Genomic DNA, 22,640 nt, shown 5'->3' with positions numbered 1-22,640 from the left:
GGTTACCAGCGTAAAAGTAAAAAAACCAAACAGTACATACTCACCTGCGCGTCCCCCAGCGTCTGCTTCCTGACTCTTACTGAGCGCCGGCCCTAAAGTGAAAGTGAAAGCACAGCGGTGACGTCACCGCTGTGCTGTTAGGGCCGGAGCTCAGTCAGTGTCAGGAAGCGGACGCCGGGGGACGCGCAGGTCTGCGCGCTCTGCTTTCCGGCCGCTGTGCTTACACAGTGCAGAGAAGCAGAACACGGGGGGACAGACAGCGGAAGGTAAGTATGTACTGTTTGTTTTTTTTACTTTTACGCTGGTAACCAGGGTAAACATCGGGTTACTAAGCGCGGCCCTGCGCTTAGTAACCCGATGTTTACCCTGGTTACCCGGGGACCTCGGCATCGTTGGTCGCTGGAGAGCGGTCTGTATGACCGCTCTCCAGCGACCAAACAGCAACGCTGCAGCGATCGGCATCGTTGTCTCTATCGCTGCAGCGTCGCTTCGTGTGAAGATACCTTTACACAGTTAGCAAACACAAAGTACCATAAGAACACTGGAGTGATGCTTGTTGGAAATGGACCTCTATATACCTATGAAGATATTGCATTACAAACCAGATGTTTGCAGCTAGAATAGTCATTTACCACATTAACAATGTATAGAGTGTATTTCTGAATCATTTAATGTTAGCTTCATTGGAAAAAAACCTGTGGATTCTTTAAAAAATAAGGAAATTTCAAAGTGACCTTTGGAACGGCAGTGTAAGTCCATGTATAAGATAGAAGACAGCAAAAATGAGACTAAATGTGGGGAGTCCGAGTTCCTATAACCTGAGGTAAAGTAATATGGCATTAATTGTTTGAAATTTAACTCCCTCCACCATGAGTGGGTTCAAGTCTTGGCTGTGGAGATTGTCATTCTTAGTACATTCACAGTGGCAGATATATGATTATGTCTGATGATTCATGATTTACATGAGGGGTTTTATATTGAAATTTTTGGATGAGATTTAGGATTTATTTCACTACTATCCCCCCATGTTTACCAATTATTTTTCTTAATTACGTTTAGTTTCTATTACTAGGTACCAAAATATGTGAGTATATTTTGATTTGAACTGCTATCATTATGATTTAGTGGACATTTTTATGTTAATTTATCCTTACAGATGTCGTCCTTGGTGGGATTTGAACCCAGAACCCCAGCGCTGCAAAGCAACAATGCTACCCACTGAGCCAGGTTGAGCTGAATTTAATTTAATCTACACGGTGGCCTTAAGTGGCTCCTGTGCAATGAGCTGTTTTATGCCGATACCCTGCCATGCAGGCTTTGAGCTCATTATACTACTTTCTTCAACCAATACCTGCAGTCAGTGTCGGACTGGGGTGCCAAGGGCCCAGCAGTAACCAAATCCAGGCCATGATTTTTCAGGTTGATGCAAATGTGACATTATCCTCTATCACAGATTTATATAACAATGAGCAGCTTTTAGTAAAGAAGTAGTCACTTATGATGGGATTGTCCCCCACTGACAGATGGCCATCAAAGTTCACATGCTAGGACAACAAACAGTCCTTGAAAGCAGTGAGGAATTATTAGACAAAAAATATTACAACTGACTTTTCTTTTTTCCTACCATCTCAGAGTTAAGCATTATCTAAATGTATGAAAGTTCCCCTATAATGAAACAGATATTTACAAAACAGTTGCAGCAAAATTGTAATAATTTTATTCAGGCTATCGAAATAAAAATATTTTCTTTCAAAGCATTCATTTTCAAAATATTCAATACAGCAGCAAATAAGACATACGCATTCAATATTTTCAGATTTTTTGCAATAAAATAGTCTATGTAGTCCTGTCCCCATGCATATTGCCAATATGTATAGGCACGATAATATTTGCCCACTTGTGTATAACAGGGATAAATAGAAATATAGACCCAATAACTGAAACTAGAAGAAATGTCCATAAAAACATCCGGTCCAGAACCTGAGCAACAAACTTCCAGTCTTCAACAACCTGCAAAATTAACAAAAGCTATTGATGTGGTAAGCAGCTACATTATGCAATTTACTAATATGTAAAAGGGTAAAATGCTGTTTGGATTTAAATATGAGTATATCAATTTATTGTGATGTTTCCAGTCTGTTCTCTACCATTGACAGCTTAAAAAGTTTCCCATCTCCAATATCATATCCCAACCTGTAGTAGGTATAGTAATATTAGCAAATACTTCATAGTATAGTTCTTCTAATTCACTATGCTGCTTACACCATGTATGGCACTGCAGTAGCTTAGGTGTCCATGGTTACGACCACTCGTATAGTGACAGATAGTTGTTAGTGGTCGTAACCATGGATATCTAAGCTGCTGCAATGCCCTGCACATGGGATAAGCTACATAGCTAGTCAGAAGAGCTATACTACATTTCTATTTGGAGATATTTGTTAATATTATTATTATTACACCTACTGCATACTGTGATAGGATCTTGGAGATGGGAATACCCCTATAAGTAACATATATACATTATTAACCTACCACAATCTATAAACTGGAGTATGAGTATGCAGTATTACATGCCATGTTGCAAGGCGATTTTCTCTAATGATACAAAGAGTATCTAAGACAGAAGACAAAACATAAAATAAATATACTCACTTTGTTAAAGGGGTTGTCCAGGCATGGGTATTTGATGACCTACAGTATGTGCAGGGTACGTCATCAATAGCAGTTCAGTGTAGGTCCAACACCTGCCTTTTCCACCAATCAGCTGATTTTGTTCTGGTAGCCACTGAATGTAAACACTTTAAAGGGAGCCTGTCACCAGGTTTGACCATTATTAGATACAGCCTCTACCATTCAGACCTGATAAATAGCATTCCATAATGCTGTATATTTGCCCCCAACCCGACCTGAAAGACAAGAAAAATAGCTTTTAGTATACTCACCTGGAAGGCAGTTGGGTCCAAGGCGTGTTGCTGGTGTTGGTTTGGTGTTTCACTTCTTCTTGTGATGCCATCCTTCTTCTTGTTGCTGTGGATAACGCGTCAATACGTCATCCACACAGTGTTCCCCAACATCGTGCTCCTGCACAGGCATACTTCTCTGCCCTGACTAGGGCAGAGTAAAGTTCTGCAGTGCACATGTGCCGCTGTCTCTTTGACCTTTCCGGCTGCCTGCTCACTGCAGTACTTTGCTCTGCCCCCAACAGGGTAATGAAGTACGCCTGCGCAGGATCGCAATGCCAGAGAGACTGTGTGGATGACAAAGGGATGTGTCATCCACACAAAGCAAGAAATAGGATGGCATCGCAAGAACAAACGAGGCGCCGGATGAAGACCAGCGACACCCATCAGACAGGACCGCCCCCCAGGTGAGTAAAATAAAAGCTGTTTTACTTGTCTTTCAGGTCAAGTTGGCGGCAGATAGACAGCATTACAGAATGCTATATATCAGCACTAAAAGGTGGTGGCCGTATCTCATATTTGTGAAATCTGTTGACAGGTTCTCTTTAAATGAAGCTGTTGAGTGCAGCTCCTTTTGTGGCAGTTGCTGCAGTACAGTTTCTATTCAAATGAACAACAGCAGTGCTGCAGAAGCTGGTAGTAACTTGCAGTGGCCGCTATATTTTGAATAGAGCTGGGCACAACAACTCCATTCAAAAGTGTTTCCATCCAGCTGCCACCGGAGGAAAAAACAGTTGATCAATGGGATTGCTGGGTGAAGAAACCCCAATGATCTTTTATTGATAATGTATCCTGTATATAGCCAGACAGCCCATTTAAGTTATGTAAAGTATGTCTATGGGGATTATGGAGAGACCCAGCTTCAGTAAGCCCTAAACTGCCCTCAGCATATTGGGAAACTGTCGTTCCAATTCTAAATACTCCCTCTGTCAGAAAACATAAAAAGGGGAAATTAGAATAAGAGAAACTTATCAGTCTCAGAGAAAATGACAAAAGCTTAGCAAATATGAAAGACCAAGCAAAACAGACGATAGTAGTATGTCATAAGGTTGCAGATAGTGATGAGCATACTTGCATGGATAAGGTGTTATAGCAGCATGCTCATGCGCTAACCGAGTGTTATCGGCATGCTCGAATAATATGATCAAGTCCCCACGCCTGCATGTCTCGCAACTGTTCAACAGTCGTGACACATGCTGGGATTGCCAAACAGTCTATCCCTGCCTGTGTTGTGTCTGTTGAACAGCCGTGACACATGCAGCAGTGGGGATGCAAACATATTTTTCGAGCACGCCAAAGACACTCGATTAGCACGCAAGCAAGGTGTTAACACCTTATCCAAGTACGTTCTCTCATCGCTAGCTGTTGGCAAACAGAGAGGTTAATGGGATATCCGAGACTTTGTGAAAAACAAAAAATGTGCCTAACTACTAACAGGTAGGTAGTTGCCACTTACCTGTCGGTTGTGCCCATCGCCATTCAGCTGCCTCTGCTGACGTCACGTGGACAAAGCAGCAGCTTATTTTCTGCTCTGTTGACAGGGAGGGACTTCAACATCATTCTGATTGACAGATGAATTTCCGCTGTCTAACTGGGGAAGCAGACTGTCAATCAGAATGACGTCAGAAGCCACAACCACTTGACAGAGCAGGGTGGAAAAGAAGCCGCCTCTCTGACAACATGACATCAGCAGAGGCAGCTTAATCTCTGAACACTCTATGCAGAAGAATGGTGTCAGGCACAATAGGCAGGTAAGTAACAACTATCTGACTGTTAGTGCTTAGGCATAATTTTTGTTTTTTCACAAAACACAATAAACTCTAAGATGAACGTATCATAAGTTCTACAACATTCAAGGCCAATGTCTATATGTTTTATTATAGATTTTTCAATTAATATTTGTTTATTCCCCCCCACAAGGGAAAATTTGTGTCCATAGATGGCCTTGAGGGAAGATTGCTTTGTAAACATAAAAAATAATGTACTATACATATGAATACCCTGAACTGTAAGTATTCATACTGACCTTTTATGCATTTATTTGGCAATGAGTGATTACAGCTAAGAAAGAACAAGGGAAAGTCTGCAGAGGCCATTCTAAAGCCATACATGAGTGCAGGAGAGGTCGGCTCTGTGTCTACTCGCTCCTCATATGATAAGTCAGTACGTCTAACAGAAATGCACTGCAGAATATTGTATGACGTAGTAATGTAAAGTAGAGATCCAGTAACACAGAGAGATCAGGCGGCTGCTAGGGAGAAGAGACAAAGGGAACACTTACAGTGCCTTGCGAATGTATTCGGCCCCCTGGAACTTTTCAACCTTTTCCCACATATTATGCTTCAAACATAAAGATACCAAATGTAAATTTTTGGTGAAGAATCAACAACAAATGGAACACAATTGTGAAGTTGAACGAAATGTATTGGTTATTTTAAATTTTGGGAAAATCAAAAACTGAAAAGTGGGGCGTGCAATATTATTCAGCCCCTTTACTTTCAGTGCAGCAAACTCACTCCAGAAGTTCATTGTGGATCTCTGAATGATCTAATGTTGTCCTAAATGCCTAATGATGATAAATATAATCCACCTGTGTGTAATCAAGTCTCCGTATAAATGCACCTGCTCTGTGATAGTCTCAGGGTTCTGTTTGAAGCACAGAGAGCATCATGAAGACCAAGGAACACAACAGGCAGGTCCGTGATACTGTTGTGGAGAAGTTTAAAGCTGGATTTGGATGCAAAATGATTTCCAAAACTTTAAACATCCCAAGGAGCACTGTGCAAGTGATCATATTGAAATGGAAGGAGTATCACACCACTGCACATCTACCAAGACCCGGCCGTCCCTCTAAACTTTCATCTCAAACAAGGAGAAGACTGATCAGAGATGCAGCCAAGAGGCCTATGATCACTCTGGATGAACTGCAGAGATCTACAGCTGAGGTGGGACAGTCTGTCCATAGGACAACAATCAGTCGTACACTGTACAAATCTGGCCTTTATGGAAGAGTGGCAAGAAGAAAGCCATTTCTCAATGATATCCATAAAAAGTGTTGTTTAAAGTTTGCAACAAGACACCTGGGAGACACACCAAACATGTGGAAGAAGGTGCTCTGGTCAGATGAAACCAAAATCGAACTTTTTGGCAACAATGCCAAACGATATGTTTGGTGCAAAGGCAGCACAGCTCATCACCCTGAACTCACCATCCTTACTGTCAAACATGGTGGTGGCAGCATCATGGTTTGGGCCTGAATTTCTTCAGCAGGGACAGGGAAGATGGTTAAAATTGATGGGAAGTTGGATGGAGCCAAATACAGGACCATTCTTGAAGAAACCCTGTTGGAGTCTGCAAAAGACCTGAGACTGGGACGGAGATTTGTCTTCCAACAAGACAATGATCCCAAACATTAAGCAAAATCTACAATGGAATGGTTCAAAAATAAACATATCCAGGTGTTAGAATGGCCAAGTCAAATTCCAGACCTCTTTCCACAGATTCTCGATTGGATTGAGCTGAAAACTACTGTTCACAAACGATCTCCATGAAACCTCACTGAGCTCGAGCTGTTTGCCAAGGAAGAATGGGCAAGAATTTCAGTCTCTCGATGTACAAAACTGATAGAGACATACCCCAAGTGACTTGTAGATGTAATCGCAGCAAAAGGTGGAGCAACAAAGTATTAAGTTAAAGGGGCCGAATAATATTGCACACCCCACTTTTCAGTTTTTGAATTTCCACAAAAATTTAAAATAACCAATAAATTTCATTCAACTTCACAATTGTGTTCCACTTGTTGTTGATTCTTCACCAAAAATTTACATTTGGTGTCTTTATGTTTGAAGCATAATATGTGGGAAAAGATTGAAAAGTACCAGGGGGCCGAATACTTTTGCAAGGCACTGTATATGAGGAAGGAAGGGCCGTTGTTTCATAATCACACTGTTCACACATTGGTGGTGCATATCTAGACTATATGACATATTAGAGAGGATCTCAGTTTTATAAATTAAATAGAATCTGTTATAATGGATGATTTTATTAAAATGTAAGAAATATTTACCTTTTATGTTAAATAAAAAGGTAGGATTTAGTGTGTCAGCTATTTTCCTTTCTTTGAATATAGCAAGTCTACAGAGGGCACATGTACTGTACATTGTGCAGAAACTAAATCTTCAAAAAACAGTGGAAAAAAGCAGATGAGAATTGTTGGTGAATTTATTCGTTTTCATTTATTATATTGCTCTTATAAATGAATAAAAGTGTATCTGGTTAAAAAGAGGGTTGTCTTCATGAAACATCGCCTTCAACTATTTGTCATTTATAGTCTTCAAACTACTTGTAATCTAGTGACAAAGTGTAAGGTAAGATGTATAATTTCATATAATTTTATGGAAAGTATACAAACCTCACGCACTTCATGCTCCTTTACTACGTGCCGTGTTATATAACGGATAGAATCCAAAGCCGCTTCCAGTGTGTTCCTAGACTTGCCTGGTCCATTCACTATACCAGTGTCTTCATTTCGTGTAAAGTACCTGTCGACATGGCTCCTCATGCATAGCAGTTTAGGAAGTTTGTGAAGAAAGATCTTTCGGACCCATGGGGCCATTGCATTATGTGTTGAAGAAGAGCGATTGTGAATATTTATAGCAAAAACTGTTATAACAATTGATAAAGTCACAAATATCATGGTAAACACTAAGTATTCTCCAATTAGTGGGATAACTTTGGAGGATGATGGAATTATTTCTTCAATCACCAAAAGAAAAACAGTCAGAGACACAAGCACAGATGTGCAAAGAGAGATCTTTTCTCCTTCATTGGAAGGAAGATAAAAAACAAGAATTGTTAAAAAGGAAAGTCCAATACAAGGAATTATGAGGAAAAGAGTATAAAATAGAGGCAAACGTTTGATAATAAAAGAGTAGGTGATGAAGGGGTACCAACAGCAGCCGTCTGTTCGGTTCCCCTTGTTTCCTGTAGCAGTAACTATTTCCCATTCTCCATTATCAAAGAAGTCTCTCTTGTCTACATGAAAGTCTTCAATGATGATATCGACTTGTGATCCATCATAAGTCCAAGAACCAAACTTCATGGAACAGTTTTGAAGGTCAAATGGGAAAAACGTTACATCAATTGTACAGGAACTTTTATAATTTGCAGGTGGGGTCCAGCTGATTGTGCCATCATATCTCACTACAGCTTTTGTCACAGAGCCTTCAAAACGGCCATCAGCGCTGAAAGAGAAGACAAGAATCAACATTTTATTTTTATGCACATTTATCAGTTTTCACCAGTTATTTAGAATCAGCTGTGGTATAATCCCCAAAAAGATTAGGTAAATAATATAAAGGATTAAAATATAACTTTTACTGGATATAGTTAAAATATTTCGCAAAGATAAAGTGCAATACTGGAACAGACAAACAAACAAAGCGTTGGTGGCGCTCTAGATAAAGTGCTTAGTTAACACCTCTAGGTAATAGCCTACTAACCACCAAAGTACAACAAATATTGCTGAGGCTACTCAAGTTCCCACAAAGAACAACAACCCAGCTAGTACAGTGTACTTATCGGCACTAGTATGCACTCCCAAAAACCTCTGTAGAGTTATTAACCCCAGAGATACTCAAAAAAGACCCTGTTATGGGGACTTTGGGATAGTGCAATGGATACTATATTCTACAGTCTAGCGGCAACCAGCCCGCACACTGATTCTACTGCATAGTGTAGATCCGTATCCAATAACATGGCAGGAATAATAGCATAGAACGGTCTCACCCGGAGCTGTCTGTATCAAATCCTTTCAGCTCTGCTCACGGCCGTGGACCTCTTCCCCTCCTTTCCCGACGCGTTTCGATAGTTTCTCATCAAGGGATAGCGTTGGGGGTCATCACACACCTAGCGTCCATCCGACGCTGCCGTACATGTGCGCAGTAAGTTTGTCCTTTTTACAATTGTGCCCTGTATGCACACATCCGGTCAGAGTGACGCGCTCTGCCGGTCATGTGACCGGAAGTGAGATCATACGGACAGATCAGCTGACCAACGCTTCAGGTCGCTGAAAGTCCTGCTTACTATGAGCGTAGAGAATTTTACTGCGCCTGCGCCCAATGTATACCCCTCTACATTTGGAGCGCAGGTATCTCTCCTCCGCCTGCGCTACCAAATAGGTAAATGTAAGGAGACTGTTACATACACCATCAGATACCCAGGATCCTGATGTGTCGTGCTGTACGTCTCTCTGTATACACGGTATATGGCTTTATTGCTCTTTCACCATGAGCCAACACATCCATAATACCCGTTATGTACCACTATTTTCTGTACAGGTTTACCATATTATTTGTAAGACACCTTAATTGTCGGAACATCAGAGACCAATTAAGACGGATATGCATACAATGCAGCTAAGCCACACCCCACAAATGCAAAAAATCATAAAGAGAAATTAATGATCATGTGTTCTATTAAAAATATATAACGAACATCGATGTAAAGATCCTCAGGAGATTGGCGGTAGGAAATTATAGAGAAAGATATGAATAAGAACCAGAAAGGAAAGCCTATTACAGATCTAGGGTGCCCTATTCTTACTTTCACCTACCTAACGCGGAGGTTGGCACCCTAGACCCTACGCAGTGGCGCCCCCACTCGTCGGCGGCTGCCCCTAACTAGCCACCCTAGCTCTCCCTACGTCAGAGGAAGGAAGCAAAAGAAAGCTGGTCATTTAGAACATACGGATGGACTGTGCATAACCAAACAATCCATTTGCATTCTCTCTGCAGTATGGTTTGATCCCAATTGCCTCCTCTTATAGGAGGTCTAATTCTATCAATACCAACAAACTTGATCTTATTCTCATTTCCCTCATGTTGTCTATTGATATGGTTGGCTATGGCTGTGTCTTTTTTATTTTTTATGTCACGTATATGCTCTCTGATTCTTCTGCAAAAATTCCTCTTTGTTTTTCCTACATATTCTAAGCCACACTTGCATGTAGCTTTGTACACTATTCCCTTGGTTTGACAATTGATGAAGTGTCTAATCTGATACGTCCTGCCTGTGTTATTACTGACAAAGGTCTTACTTGTCTGTATCGAGGCACACGCTTTACACTTCCCACATTTATAGCACCCTGCTGGCTGCACACCAAGCCAGGAGTGACCCTTCGGACTTTGGTAGTGAGTATGGACAAGTCTATCTTTTATGGATTTTCCTTTACGGAATGTAATTTGGGGAGTGATATTAATAGTATCCTTGATGTCTGGGTCCATACACAGAATTTGCCAATGCTTCTGTAAGATTTTTCGGATCTCATTAGCTCCATTTGAAAACCGTGTTATGAAGCGTGTGGTGCCTTCTTCCAATTTTGGGGGTTGTTGTCTTAGGAGATCAATACGTTCCTTCTCCAGTGATGATTTATATGCCTCATTTAATACATGGTCCAGGTAACCCCTTTCACAAAACCTTTCCCTCAGGTCATCCGCTTGCTCCTTAAAACTGTTGATATCGGAGCAATTGCGGCATAATCTTAAATATTGACCTTTGGGTATGCCTCGCTTGAGAGGTCCAGGGTGACTACTTTCCCATCGTAGGAGAGCATTTGTTGCAGTTGGTTTGAGATAATGTTTTGTCATAATCTCTCCATTCTCGCCTTTTTGGACCAAGACATCAAGGAAGGCCAGGCTATTTCTGTTACTCTCACATGTAAAATGTAGACCCAGGCTGTTGACATTAAGACTATCAACAAACCCACGAAATTCGGATTCGACAACCCTCCACACAACAAAAATGTCATCCAAGTATCTTAGCCATAGCACCACCTTGTCCTCCAGGTCACTCAACATGTCACTAAAGACAATCTTTTCCTCCCACCAGCCCAGGAGCAGATTTGCTGACGTTGGTGCACAAGGGCTACCCATCGCGGTGCCCCTGAGCTGGTGGAAGTACTTCTCGTCAAATAGAAAGACATTATTCGTAAGACAGAATTTAAGAGCTTTTAGTACAAACTCGTTATGTCTGTTGTACTGTCGACCTCTAGTCTGTAAATAATCAGCTACAGCCCTTAAACCAACATCATGGGGGATGGATGAATATAATGCTTCCACATCAATACTGCAGAGAATCATGTCTGTTTCCAGAAAAATGCCGTCCAATCTCCCGAGGAAATCTGTCATGTCCCGCACATATGAATTTAGCGATAGAACAAACGGTCTCAATACCTTGTCAATATATAAGCCCAGATTCTGTGTTATACCGTTAATGCCAGCCACTATGGGTCTCCCCTTCAGGGGATTAATCCCCTTGTGGACTTTCGGCAAACAGTAAAACGTGGCCATTACAGGATGTAGCGGGGTTAAAAAGTCCTTTTCATTTTTATCTATCACCCCCAGTTCAAACCCTTCATTCACCATGGCACTAAGATCGTTCATGATAACACTGCTCGGATCGTGAGAGATAATTTCATACCCATCAGTGTCTCCAAGACGCTTTGTTTGTTTGTCTGTTCCAGTATTGCACTTTATCTTTGTGAAATATTTTAACTATATCCAGTAAAAGTTATATTTTAATCCTTTATATTTTTCACCAGTTATTTACCTTATAATTTTTTGTTATTTTTTTTTTCATTTCATTTGGGTTTGTAAGAAGTGTTCTTAAAGCGGCTGTCTGGCAGAAAATCTATTTTAATTATCCCATTGGGGAATTCTGCGTTAAGAAATATAGACTTTTGCCTGGGACTCAATCAATTAGTCACAACAGTGAGAGGCTACAAAGAATAATTCTCTTCTTCTGGTGGATATATTGCATCTGATATTCAGTACATTGATTTATCATTCTTCATCCAGAGTTAGCTAGAGTAATATGTGTCAAATTCATTAAGAGGTGGATGCTTCCTAATTAATTTGCTGCATCTTTCGGCTACCGTGCATCTTGCAAAAAATATTTTGCAGACTGATAGAATGTCCCACTGCTAGAAGCTTTAGTGATCACATAGGAACATGGTCAATTCATCAAACTGTTTCAAATGTCACAAAACTTTGGCGCAAGTTGTAGTTGCACAAAATTGTTTTGACTTCAGAGGTTATTACGTCAGTTCCAGCCCACTCCACCAACTTTTTGAAATGTGAACTGAGAAAGCCCGGAGAGAGCATGGAAGGGTGTAGCCAACAAATTCCTCATAATTTATTCCACAAAAATGTCAAAACTTCAACAGAAAGGTACTCCAGTCCATTTCTTAAATCTCTTTAAAACACCTTGAAAAGCCACAATTATATAAAAATCTGAAAATTAACTAAACCACAAAACACAGCTTGAAAAAAGGTGCAAGTCATTTGTTACAAATCGAAATTATTACTGTGTTTTAGGCAGCCTCCAAATCTAAGAAGCATCATTGTCAGAAGCTCCCTGTTCTCTCCAACAGCATCAGGAACTTTTCCCTGCAACCAGAAAAAATGTAAAACCTGTTCATTTATAATAACCATGGACAAGATAAAGATCCCCAACTCACATTAGGACTACAAGACCTCAGGTACTTTCCACTGCATCATATCTAATGTTGGGTATTTAACTAAATGTACCAAGTGTCCAACTGGGGGTCTGTATGTAGGGGAGACAGGGCAAAAGCTTAGAACAAGGATGAATTCTCATCGCCACACAATAAAAGAAAAAATAATAGATCTACCTGTGGTCAAACATTTTCATATCCCTGATCGCCGCACCATGGACATGAAATTACTTGTATTAAAAGGTAATTGGGAGTATAAACTTATGACAACCTTTGACAAGCCCAGAGGAGGAATGAATGTGTCGAATAGATTTGTCTTTCGACATCAACTAAGGAATGTGCTCTTCAGACCATTTGGGATCATCATAATCATGGACCAGAACCCAATCACAGGACAATAAAACTTTCACACTACTTATCTCTGAACTGTTCCAAAATTTACAGCCACAACTGTTTATCTCTCTCCCATAATGATTGTTGTAACTTGTCTTATCTATTGCATTATTTCTGTGCCCTGTTGTACATAAATATGTGACTCTTCAGAATTTGTATTAGTCTATGCCTGATGAAGAGACCTGAGTAGCCTCGAAAGCTCGCAATTTGTTACCATCTTTTCAGTTAGCCATTAATAGGTATCAACCACTGAGGACTCTCAAATCTTATTATCTTTCCTGTAACAAATCAAAAAGTCTAGCAATTTAAGATGAATGTAATGATGAATTGGGCAAATAAGTGGATATTGTATTTAACATTTGTATTTGTTTTATTATTTATAGCAGCTAATATCCTACCTGTGATAAGGTAATGCTATCAACAAAACTGAAGAGCTGCATTTGTCTTTCTCTTTGTTTAGTACTATATTTTACACTGTGTTTTATGCACTTACTTATCATAAAGAACAATATCGGGAATCCAGATAGAATCTGATGGCACACGTATTGAAGTTATTCCAGCAAACTCACTTGGAGCCCATGTTAGTTTAACATCTACCCACTCCTGAAGAGAAAAGAAAGTATAAATATAGGCATCACTTTCATGATTTTATTGTGATATTTCATAATTTCTGGTTCTCTGTCCCTCCTTTACATGCTATGAATAGCTTTTTTTTTTAGGGCTGCTGTAATCATTTACCACTATTGCTACTATTGCTACATGTAGCTCTGAAGGTTTTTTAAAATACCACTCATACAAAGCTGCAGTAATTCCAGGGAATGCAACTTTTTTTTGTACAAAAAAAAAACCAAGCAAACAAAAATCCAAACAAAAAAGCAAAAACCAAAGAGATTTTCTTTCCAATAATCTATCTAAACTATTAATATGGCCATACAGGTTGTAATCTGCTGATTAGAGTGATATCTCTATGTCTCATATCAGACGAGTTGTGGATGAATCATATTTTATCACTTTATATAAATGACCTCTTCCAGGCTCTGGGGAGGACTCTGGAAGATAACTCTGTCCCCAGAGATTATTTGACATGAAGGGGGAGTTACCAGTATGTTGTGTGATGGATACCAGTGTTACCAGTGTGATGTATAATGGCCGTTTTCTGCTCTCCTGATCTTACTGCAGACAGTGCAGAGCTGTGTGTGATTATAACTGACACATCTGCAGGTTCCTCTCAACTTCAGCTTCCATCGCACAGGCAATATTGTTACAATACAGCAGAGCTCAGAGAGAAATGTGTTTGCAAGAAGACAAATTTAATTTCCCCTGTTCTGTTTTAGTTACTTTTATAAATCTAGTAACTTCCCCTTTTATTTATAATAAGCTCTGGAGGCAGAGTGATCTTCCAGGCAGCATCCTCTCTATAGCTTGGAAGATGTCATTTACAGATAAGAAAAACATGAATTTTAGATCGCAGATATCAAGATGTCATTTTATTCAGCTTCCTATGAGCTGAGTGCCCGTATAGGCAGCCTAGGAGGGTCAATCCTACTGAAAGATTCCCTTTAAAAATGAATGAAAGTGTAGAACAAAAATAACTTACATTGTTTGTTAAACTGCCTGATTGCTATAAAAACTAAAAAAATTAAATAAAATACAGCTTTCCGTAACAACATTAGTGAAGCAATTATGTGTACAGGTGCTGTCGAAACAAAGAGGCAGGTAGTCTATGGAAGCTGATATATTTGAGGACTGTGGTACCCGTTGGACATGCAGATGCTTGGATAGGGATTCATCCTGTAAATCGCAGTATAGCTTTCACTGGTAGATATTATTATTATTATTATAATATATGCACCTTTTGCGACAGCTGTTGCTTTAGCCCGATTGCCCGGCTTATTGTCATTACATAGCTCATACTGCTTCATCCAAACATTTGTGCATGTTTTATAAAAGTTCTTAGGGACAGAAGCGTCATCTTGCACACTATATTCCAATACTTTGGATGATACAAATAAATATTGCCTTTGACTGCCGGATTCATTTTATGCAGTCTATGGAAGCTTCTACTCATTCGTTTTATCACATCTCTAGAATACTGACACATTTTTGACCCATCTGTTTTGACAGAGTATACTGTATTCATTTAAAACTGTCCAAACCTGCCCTAAGAGATCCCCCGTGCTCTACAACGTGACACGTTCCTATATTTTTCTTTGCTCTACTTTCAGAGTAAAGTGATTTTACATATGGCATATTGGACTTCTGGGAAACAACTAGCTCAGCTACACACAATTGTTTGTGATGTAAACGTACATTGACTGTTGTAAAAATGTCCTCTCATCCTATCAACACATCAGTTCTCTTTCTCATCCCCAAAATAAATGGGCTGATTCTAGTCAGTGTGCTAGATCAGTTTTTCAATCATTTTTTGACCTTGCGTCCATTCCTACCATCTGAGTATCAACCATTCATCTCTTATGAGTAAAAACCTGATAAAGGTTTCCAAAAGCTCTCCTAGTAACCAGCCAGTGAAAAATGGACAACATATGAGATACAACTTGTGTGCTGTCCAATTTTTTTGTGGACCAATTTACTTGAATGGACGAGTTTGATCCACAAATCCCATCAAATTTGGACTTGTCTGAAATAGGAGGAGCTATGGAGGAGCTGGGCAGGATGTGGCATGTCCACACTTTCCTGTCCAATTCATTAAGAGTGATGGCGTTTTGTACACCAGAAATGATACTTCAGTCCTAACAGGAGTCCAATTCTGGTTGCTGTGCATGTAGGCGCCCACCACTTATAAGATGCCTCTCTTACATGGTGTGCACCTCTTAATGGTTTTGGTGTCTTGAACTCCATGAAGACTGGCATAGTGCGAGCGTGCACCACGTCAGTCTTAATGAATTAGCTACAGAGACTACAAAGGTTAAATTTTAAAAATGTAAATCTCACACTTGTGAATGAGGTCTTTAAGGCTATGGCCACAAATTGCATTTTTGCTGCTTTTTTATGCAAACTTTGAGCTGTGTTTGACACTACCAGCAAAGCCTATGAGATTTCAGAAATCTCATGCACACACATTTTTTTCTTTTCCTCACTGATTTGAAAAACTGCTGCATTTTTTAAACTGTCACTTCTTTCAGCGTTTTTTCACCCATAGGGTAAGTGCAAAAAAAACTGAAATGCAGCAAAAAAATACAGGCATCAGGAACAAAAACCTTAAGGAAGTTGCATCATGATTTTTGGGGAGGGCACTAAAATTTATCAGCATGCACAAGAGACAATAAAAACTCAACTTGTAGCAGCTTCGAGCAGGTTTTGCCTGCAGAAAAAAAAGACACTGCACAAACGCAATATGTGAACATAACCTAATAAATATAAGCAGATCTAGATTTTTTTTGGATAAGGCTTCAAATATGTCTGTAGTGCACATACCGTGCTCACTTGGCCTCACTCCCCACAATAAAATGTAACCAGTTACTTCACATTTCATTGCCAAGATTAATACATACTTGTTTTAGCCAAACATTAGTTGTCATCAGTTGATTTTTCTCATCCTGTAAAGGAAAAGAAACATTGTATTAATTATTTGAAATTAAAATTTTACTATCAATACTGTTTTATTAACATACTAGATGGTGGCCTGATTCTAATGCATCGGGTATTCTAGAATATGTAGGTAGTTTATTTATGAAGATTTAAGAATAATGCAATGAATACACAGGATTTTCGGGTAAAATATATTCTCTCCTTCACAGACTGTCCTCCATGTTATTCTCTCCCTCACAGACTGTCCTCCATGGTATTCTCTCCCTCACAGACTGTTCTCCATGTTATTCTCTCCCTCACAGACTGTCATCCATGTTATTCTCTCCCTCACAGACTGTCCTCCATGTTATTCTCTCCCTCACAGACTTTTCTCCATGTTATTCTCTCCCTCACAGACAGTCCTCCATGTTATTCTCTCCTCACAGACTTTCCTCCACGTTATTCTCTCCCTCACAGACTGTCCTTCATGTTATTCTCGCCCTCACAGACTTACCTCCATGTTATTCTCGCCCTCACAGACTGTCCTCCATGTTATTCTCTCCCTCACAGACTGTCCTCCCTGTTATTTTCTCCCTCACAGACTGTCCTCCATGTTATTCTCTCCCTCACAGACTGTCTTCCATGTTATTCTCTCCCTCACACACTGTCCTCCATGTTATTCTCTCCCTCACAGACTGTCCTTCATGTTATTCTCACCCTCACAGACTGACCTCTATGTTATTCTCTCCCTTACAGACTGTCCTCCATGTTATTCTCTCCCTCACAGACTGTCCTCCATGTTATTCTCTCCCTCACAGACTGTCCTTCATGTTATTCTCGCCCTCACAGACTGACCTCCATGTTATTCTCTCCCTCACAGACTGTCCTCCATGTTATTCTCTCCCTCACAGACTGTCCTCCATGTTATTCTCTCAAACACACACTGTCCTCCATGTTATTTTCTCCCTCACAGACTGTTCTCCATGTTATTCTCTCCCTCACAGACTGTCCTCCATGTTATTCTCTCCCTCACAGACTGTCCTCCATGTTATTCTCTCTCTCACAGACTGTTCTCCATGTTATTCTCTCCCTCACAGACTGTCCTCCATGTTATTCTCTCCCTCACAGACTGTCCTCCATGTTATTCTCTCTCTCACAGACTGTTCTCCATGTTATTCTCTCCCTCACAGACTGTTCTCCATGTTATTCTTTCCCTCACAGAATGTCCTCCATGTTATTCTCTCCCTCACAGACTGTCCTTCATGTTATTCTTGCTCTTGTAGATGTATGTAGTTTATTTATGAACGCTGATTGGTCGAGGCCGGCTGGGCACGACCAATCAGCGATGCGGGATTTCGGTTACAGACAAACAGACCCTTAGGCAATTATATAGCTGACTAGATGGTGGCCCGATTCTAACATATCGGGTATTCTAGAATATACATGTCCACGTAGTATATTGCACAGCCCACATAGTATATTGCCCAGCCCACGTAGTATATTGCCCAGCCCACATAGTATATTGCCCAGCCACGTAGTATAATGCCCAGCCACGTAGTATATTGCCCAGTTACGTAGTATATTGCCCAGTGGCATAGTATATTGCCCAGCCACGTAGTATATTGCCCAGTAATGTAGTATATTGCCCAGTGACGTAGTATACAGCACAGAGCCACATAGTATATTGCACAGCGACATAGTATACAGCACAGAGCCACGTTTTATATTGCCCAGCCACGTAGTATATTGGCCAGTCATGTAGTATATTGCCCAGCTACGTAGTATATTGCCCAACCACGTAGTATATTGCCCAACCACATAGTATATTGCACAGCGATGTAGCATACAGCACAGAGCCACGTAGTATATTGCCCAGCCACGTAGTATATTGCCCAACCACATAGTATATTGCACAGCGACGTAATATACAGCACAGAGCCACGTAGTATATTGCACGGTGATGTAGTATACAGCACAGAGCCACATTTTATATTGCCCAGCCACGTAGTATATTAGCCAGTCACGTAGTATATTGCCCAGCTACGTAGTATATTGCCCAGCTACGTAGTATATTGCCCAGCCACGTATGTCACAGGTTAAAAAATAAAAAATAAACATATACTCACCTTCCGGAGGGCCCCTTGTAGTCCTGTCACCTCCTTCTCGTGCAGGACCTATGATGACGTCGCGGTCACATGACTGTGACATCACGGCAGGTCCTTCTCGCGCAGGCGCATAGGACTTGTGATGATGTCATGGCCACATGACCGTGACATCATGACAGGTCCTTCTCGCAGACCATCCTTGCCACCGGAACCTGCCGCTTGCATGGAGCGGTCACCGGAGCGTCGCGGAAGGTGAGTATAAAATGATTTTTTATTTTTTTATTATTTTTAACATTAGATGTTTTTACTATTGATGCTGCATAGGCAGCATCAATAGCAAAAACTTTGTCACACAGGGTTAATAGCGGCGGTAACGGAGTGAGTTACCCGCGGCATAACGCGGTCCATTACTGCTGGCATTAACCCTGTGTGAGCGGTGACTGCGGAGAGTATGGAGCGGGCGCCGGGCACTGACTGCAGGGGAGTAGGGAGGGACTAATCGGACTATGGCCGTCGCTGATTGGTCACGGCAGCCATGACAGGCAGCTGGCGAGACCAATCAGCGACTTGGATTTTATGACAGACAGAGGCCGCGACCAATAAATATCCATGACAGACAGAAGGACAGACAGACGGAAGTGACCCTTAGACAATTATATAGTAGATGAAATGTTTGCGTGCGTGGAAATAAATACATTTGGATATATATTTAGGTACAGACAAAAGTGTTGACTTTTTTTTTTAGACTAATGAATGCAGTAATGATATAAATTCACAAAGTAAAAGGTCATTTTAACAACGATAATACACAGCATCAAAGTAAATGGAAGCAATGGATAAATTATTAATGAGGCACGTGTGGCTTTGAAGTGTAAAATACTCCTGTGTTAAATTATTTAAACCAAGTTACATGTAAGATCTTTAATACAAAGTCAGTGAAGGTGTCTGCTTTATTTTTATATACTCCTCTCTTTCATATCCAGATGATCAAATATTTCAGGGCCATAATTGTTTTTGATTAAAATGCAAAAAAAGAGGAGAAGAGCTATCTGACATGTAATTTTATAAACCGCAATAGTAGAAAGAATATTACTATACATACTACATCCACGAGCTGTGTAATTGCAAGGCCAAACTTTACTTTCACAGTGTCATTTAAGTGCTCAACAGGACGGACCCACTTCTGGTAATCTTGTTGTTGAAATAAATATTTGAATAATCTGTCTTCACTTTTTGCTATGAACGATGGTTCGGAAATTCCTACAAAAAGAGGGGAAAAAAGAAAGAAAATAATATATGATTGAGAGATAAGTGTTGAATTGTTGTACTGCTATGGCTGCTGAATTTTGTTTGCCTATACTCAGCTATACAGCTGGTACAATGTTATGGATGGCTCTCTGACTGGCACAATCTGATGGCTGACTATCTGCAGGTATTCTAGAAGGATTGTATGATGTACACTTCTTCATGGGCATGCGTGCAGTAATAGCTGTAAGGCCACATTCACACGTTCAGTATTTGGTCAGTATTTTACATCAGTATTTGTAAGCCAAAATCAGGAGTGGGTGATAAATACAGAAGTGGTGACGTGTTTCTATTATACTTCTCCTCTGATTGTTCCACTCTTGGTTTTGGCTTACACATACTGAGGTAAAATACTGACCAAATACTGAATGTGGAAACATGGCCTAATTGTGTAATACGCTGGGAGTTTATAGTGAAGTCAGTCTGCTGCGAAATATGGTGTTTTGAAAAATTCAGGGGCATCATTGATATCTTTTGTTCTGGGCACTCAGTCTGAAAATCCAGGATTTTCTCAAGGTTATTACTTTGGATGGTTCTGAAGTTATAAGCAGAATAATGAGAGGTTGTCCTATACACTTTTACTTTTCCACGGTTGATGCTCCTTAGGGCTCTTTCAGATGTCTGTGAATGCTGGTCCAATCTCTGATGGCAATGCATGGACTGACTGCCCGTTTCTCAACCTGAGCGTTACCGCTTCAAATATTTCAATGAGGTTGTCACGCTCAGTCGGGAGACATACGCTCAGACCGTGCATTGCGTTTCAAGATCGGACTAATGTTCACAGAGATCTGAAAGGACCCTTACTTCAAGTGAAAGCACTGACACTGCATGACAGCATTATATGTGCTAAAATGAGTAGGCTAATTCTACAAAATCACCAAAAGAGATATCAAAATATGGAAGGTCGCAGATGACTTCTATAAACTGCTCCTTAAAGAAACCCTTCCTCAGGGGTTTTCTGATTAGTCAAAGAAGACAGAGGGACATTTTTACTATTTCTGTCTAACAGAGATGAGATAATCAATCCAATGCAAATTTTAGGCATTTGCTAAACCCGGCAAAACGGAACAATTTGCAATTTGATTCATACAAATCGCCAAAAATGGTTGCTTCTATTTTACACATTGCAGAGGATTGCATCAGCCAGAGAAGGCTGACATACACTTTGGTGAGGGCTTCTGCTTAATGCCTTGTAGTTATTACTTGACATGGTACTGCACAGCCAATCAGGAGGGACTACCACAGCCTGTATAAAAGCAAAGGCAGAGAATACAGTATTACAGTATCCATTTTTATGTGAATCTATTTAGTGAAAGGACATTATAACTCACAGCTTAGCCATAGAGAAGGTTATATAAAACACAGTGAATAAAACATTATAGATTGTGACAGCACAGCAATGGAGAGTGGTTACCTTCTGTTTACCCATAGCCAATATGTTGACGTCACTTTTACCATACAAAGATAAATCTTGGGTTAAAGAGCTTGAAAGGGATTGGATGCAGTCATAGCAGACTTCTAAGTGCAAAAAATAGAAAGAGCAAAAAAGACGGCACTAGAACCATACGAAATCTATTGCCATAGGACTGAATAATGGACCGCTGATGAAAAAGGTGTCCCTACAGGTGTGGGCATATGGTGCTCAGCATGAAATAACAATAGTGCAATCCATAACAAAAGAAAAATGAATGCGGCACTCACCCAGAACAATGCTGTGAAACGTGAATTTATTGAAGACAAATGTTAAAATCCATAAGGACTGCAGGTGCATGAGGAGGGTGCGGTATTGGAGTGAGGAGAGGACACTTAAACATTTGTCTTCAATAAATTCACGTTTCACAGCATTGTTCTGGGTGAGTGCCGCATTCATTTTTCTTTTGTTATGGAGAGCAGACTTCTAAGTGTTGCACACGACTTTTTGAAGGCAATTGGAATACTTGTGATTTGCATCAAATTGATGCACTGTGAATCAAATTTGGGGTACATTCACAAAGATTCACCCATCTCTAAAGTCTAACATTCACTCTAACATAGATGGTAGATTTGGTGAATCCTTGACCTACATTAAACTCAATTTCCAATTTTATACCAGCTCTCGGGTGGTATACTTTAAAACAGTATCATTTGCCAAAAATCTGGTGCATGTCAGTAAGAAATCGGGTGTCTCTTACAGCTTGAAAAAAATGGTGGCCTCATTCCTAGACACTCGTACAAAGTGAATGGAGCTGTGATGTATTTCTTTTCAGAGTGTCCAGAATGTTAGTGTGTGGCCTGATTTGTGCCCGGCAGGAACAAAAAGACTTGTGTAGGGAGAGAACTGCATAAGGCTCTCTCTCTACACCTAACATTGATCAGTTACCTGAACTAATAGCTGTAGGACATTCCATGATGTCTCTGTTCTGTGTACGTGTATACAGTATGTGTGTGTGTGTGTCTGTGTGTGTATGCAGCAGAGATGTGTGTGGCAATGCTGAATAAGTGTGTGTATGTGTGCAGAATAGTTGTGTAAGCCTATGTGCGGTTGGGGCAGGATGTATGCAGCTGAGGTGTGTGTGAGTGTCATAGGTGGATTATAATGAGGGCAATCTGGGCTTCCGCCAGGGGGCCAAGGCTCCAAAAGAGCCAATGGCCAGATTGACCTCATTATAATGATTTGTGCGCCACCATCAGCAGCGCATATCTCCAGACAGGGAGCTTTCCTGAAGTTACACTGCCAACAATACTACAGTGGTAGGGGGGATTCAGGGGAGGGACTGATAATGAATTGGGAGAAAGAGGAAAATGGCTAATTATAGTTAATGGGGAGCACAGTAGTGAATTATCAATTTACATTTG

The 22,640-nt window shown here is 40.4% G+C and overlaps 1 protein-coding gene across 4 annotated transcripts in view; it reads right to left on the bottom strand.

Annotated features, from left to right (window-relative positions):
* Positions 1-1,700: 1,700 nt before the first annotated feature.
* The window catches only part of LOC143775608 (neuronal acetylcholine receptor subunit alpha-5), a 63,584-nt gene continuing 42,644 nt past the window's right edge, over positions 1,701-22,640 (bottom strand). For 2 of the 4 annotated variants that reach the window (XM_077263950.1, XM_077263948.1), the window contains 5 exons: positions 19,603-19,760; positions 16,380-16,424; positions 13,361-13,470; positions 7,372-8,203; positions 1,701-2,010 (listed from right to left, as the gene is read on the bottom strand). In XM_077263950.1, coding sequence (XP_077120065.1) covers positions 1,837-2,010; positions 7,372-8,203; positions 13,361-13,470; positions 16,380-16,406 — 1,143 coding nt within the window. In that variant the 5' untranslated portion in view covers positions 16,407-16,424; positions 19,603-19,760 and the 3' untranslated portion in view covers positions 1,701-1,836. The remainder of the gene's footprint in view (positions 2,011-7,371; positions 8,204-13,360; positions 13,471-16,379; positions 16,425-19,602; positions 19,761-22,640) is intronic. The other 2 variants (XM_077263949.1, XM_077263951.1) reach the window with 2 other exon arrangements.

This window comes from Ranitomeya variabilis, chromosome 5, assembly GCF_051348905.1.
Source record: "Ranitomeya variabilis isolate aRanVar5 chromosome 5, aRanVar5.hap1, whole genome shotgun sequence".
In the NCBI taxonomy this organism is placed as follows: domain Eukaryota; kingdom Metazoa; phylum Chordata; class Amphibia; order Anura; family Dendrobatidae; genus Ranitomeya; species Ranitomeya variabilis.
Note: the sequence above shows the minus strand (reverse complement) of the source record. Positions and strands in the feature narration are given on the sequence as shown.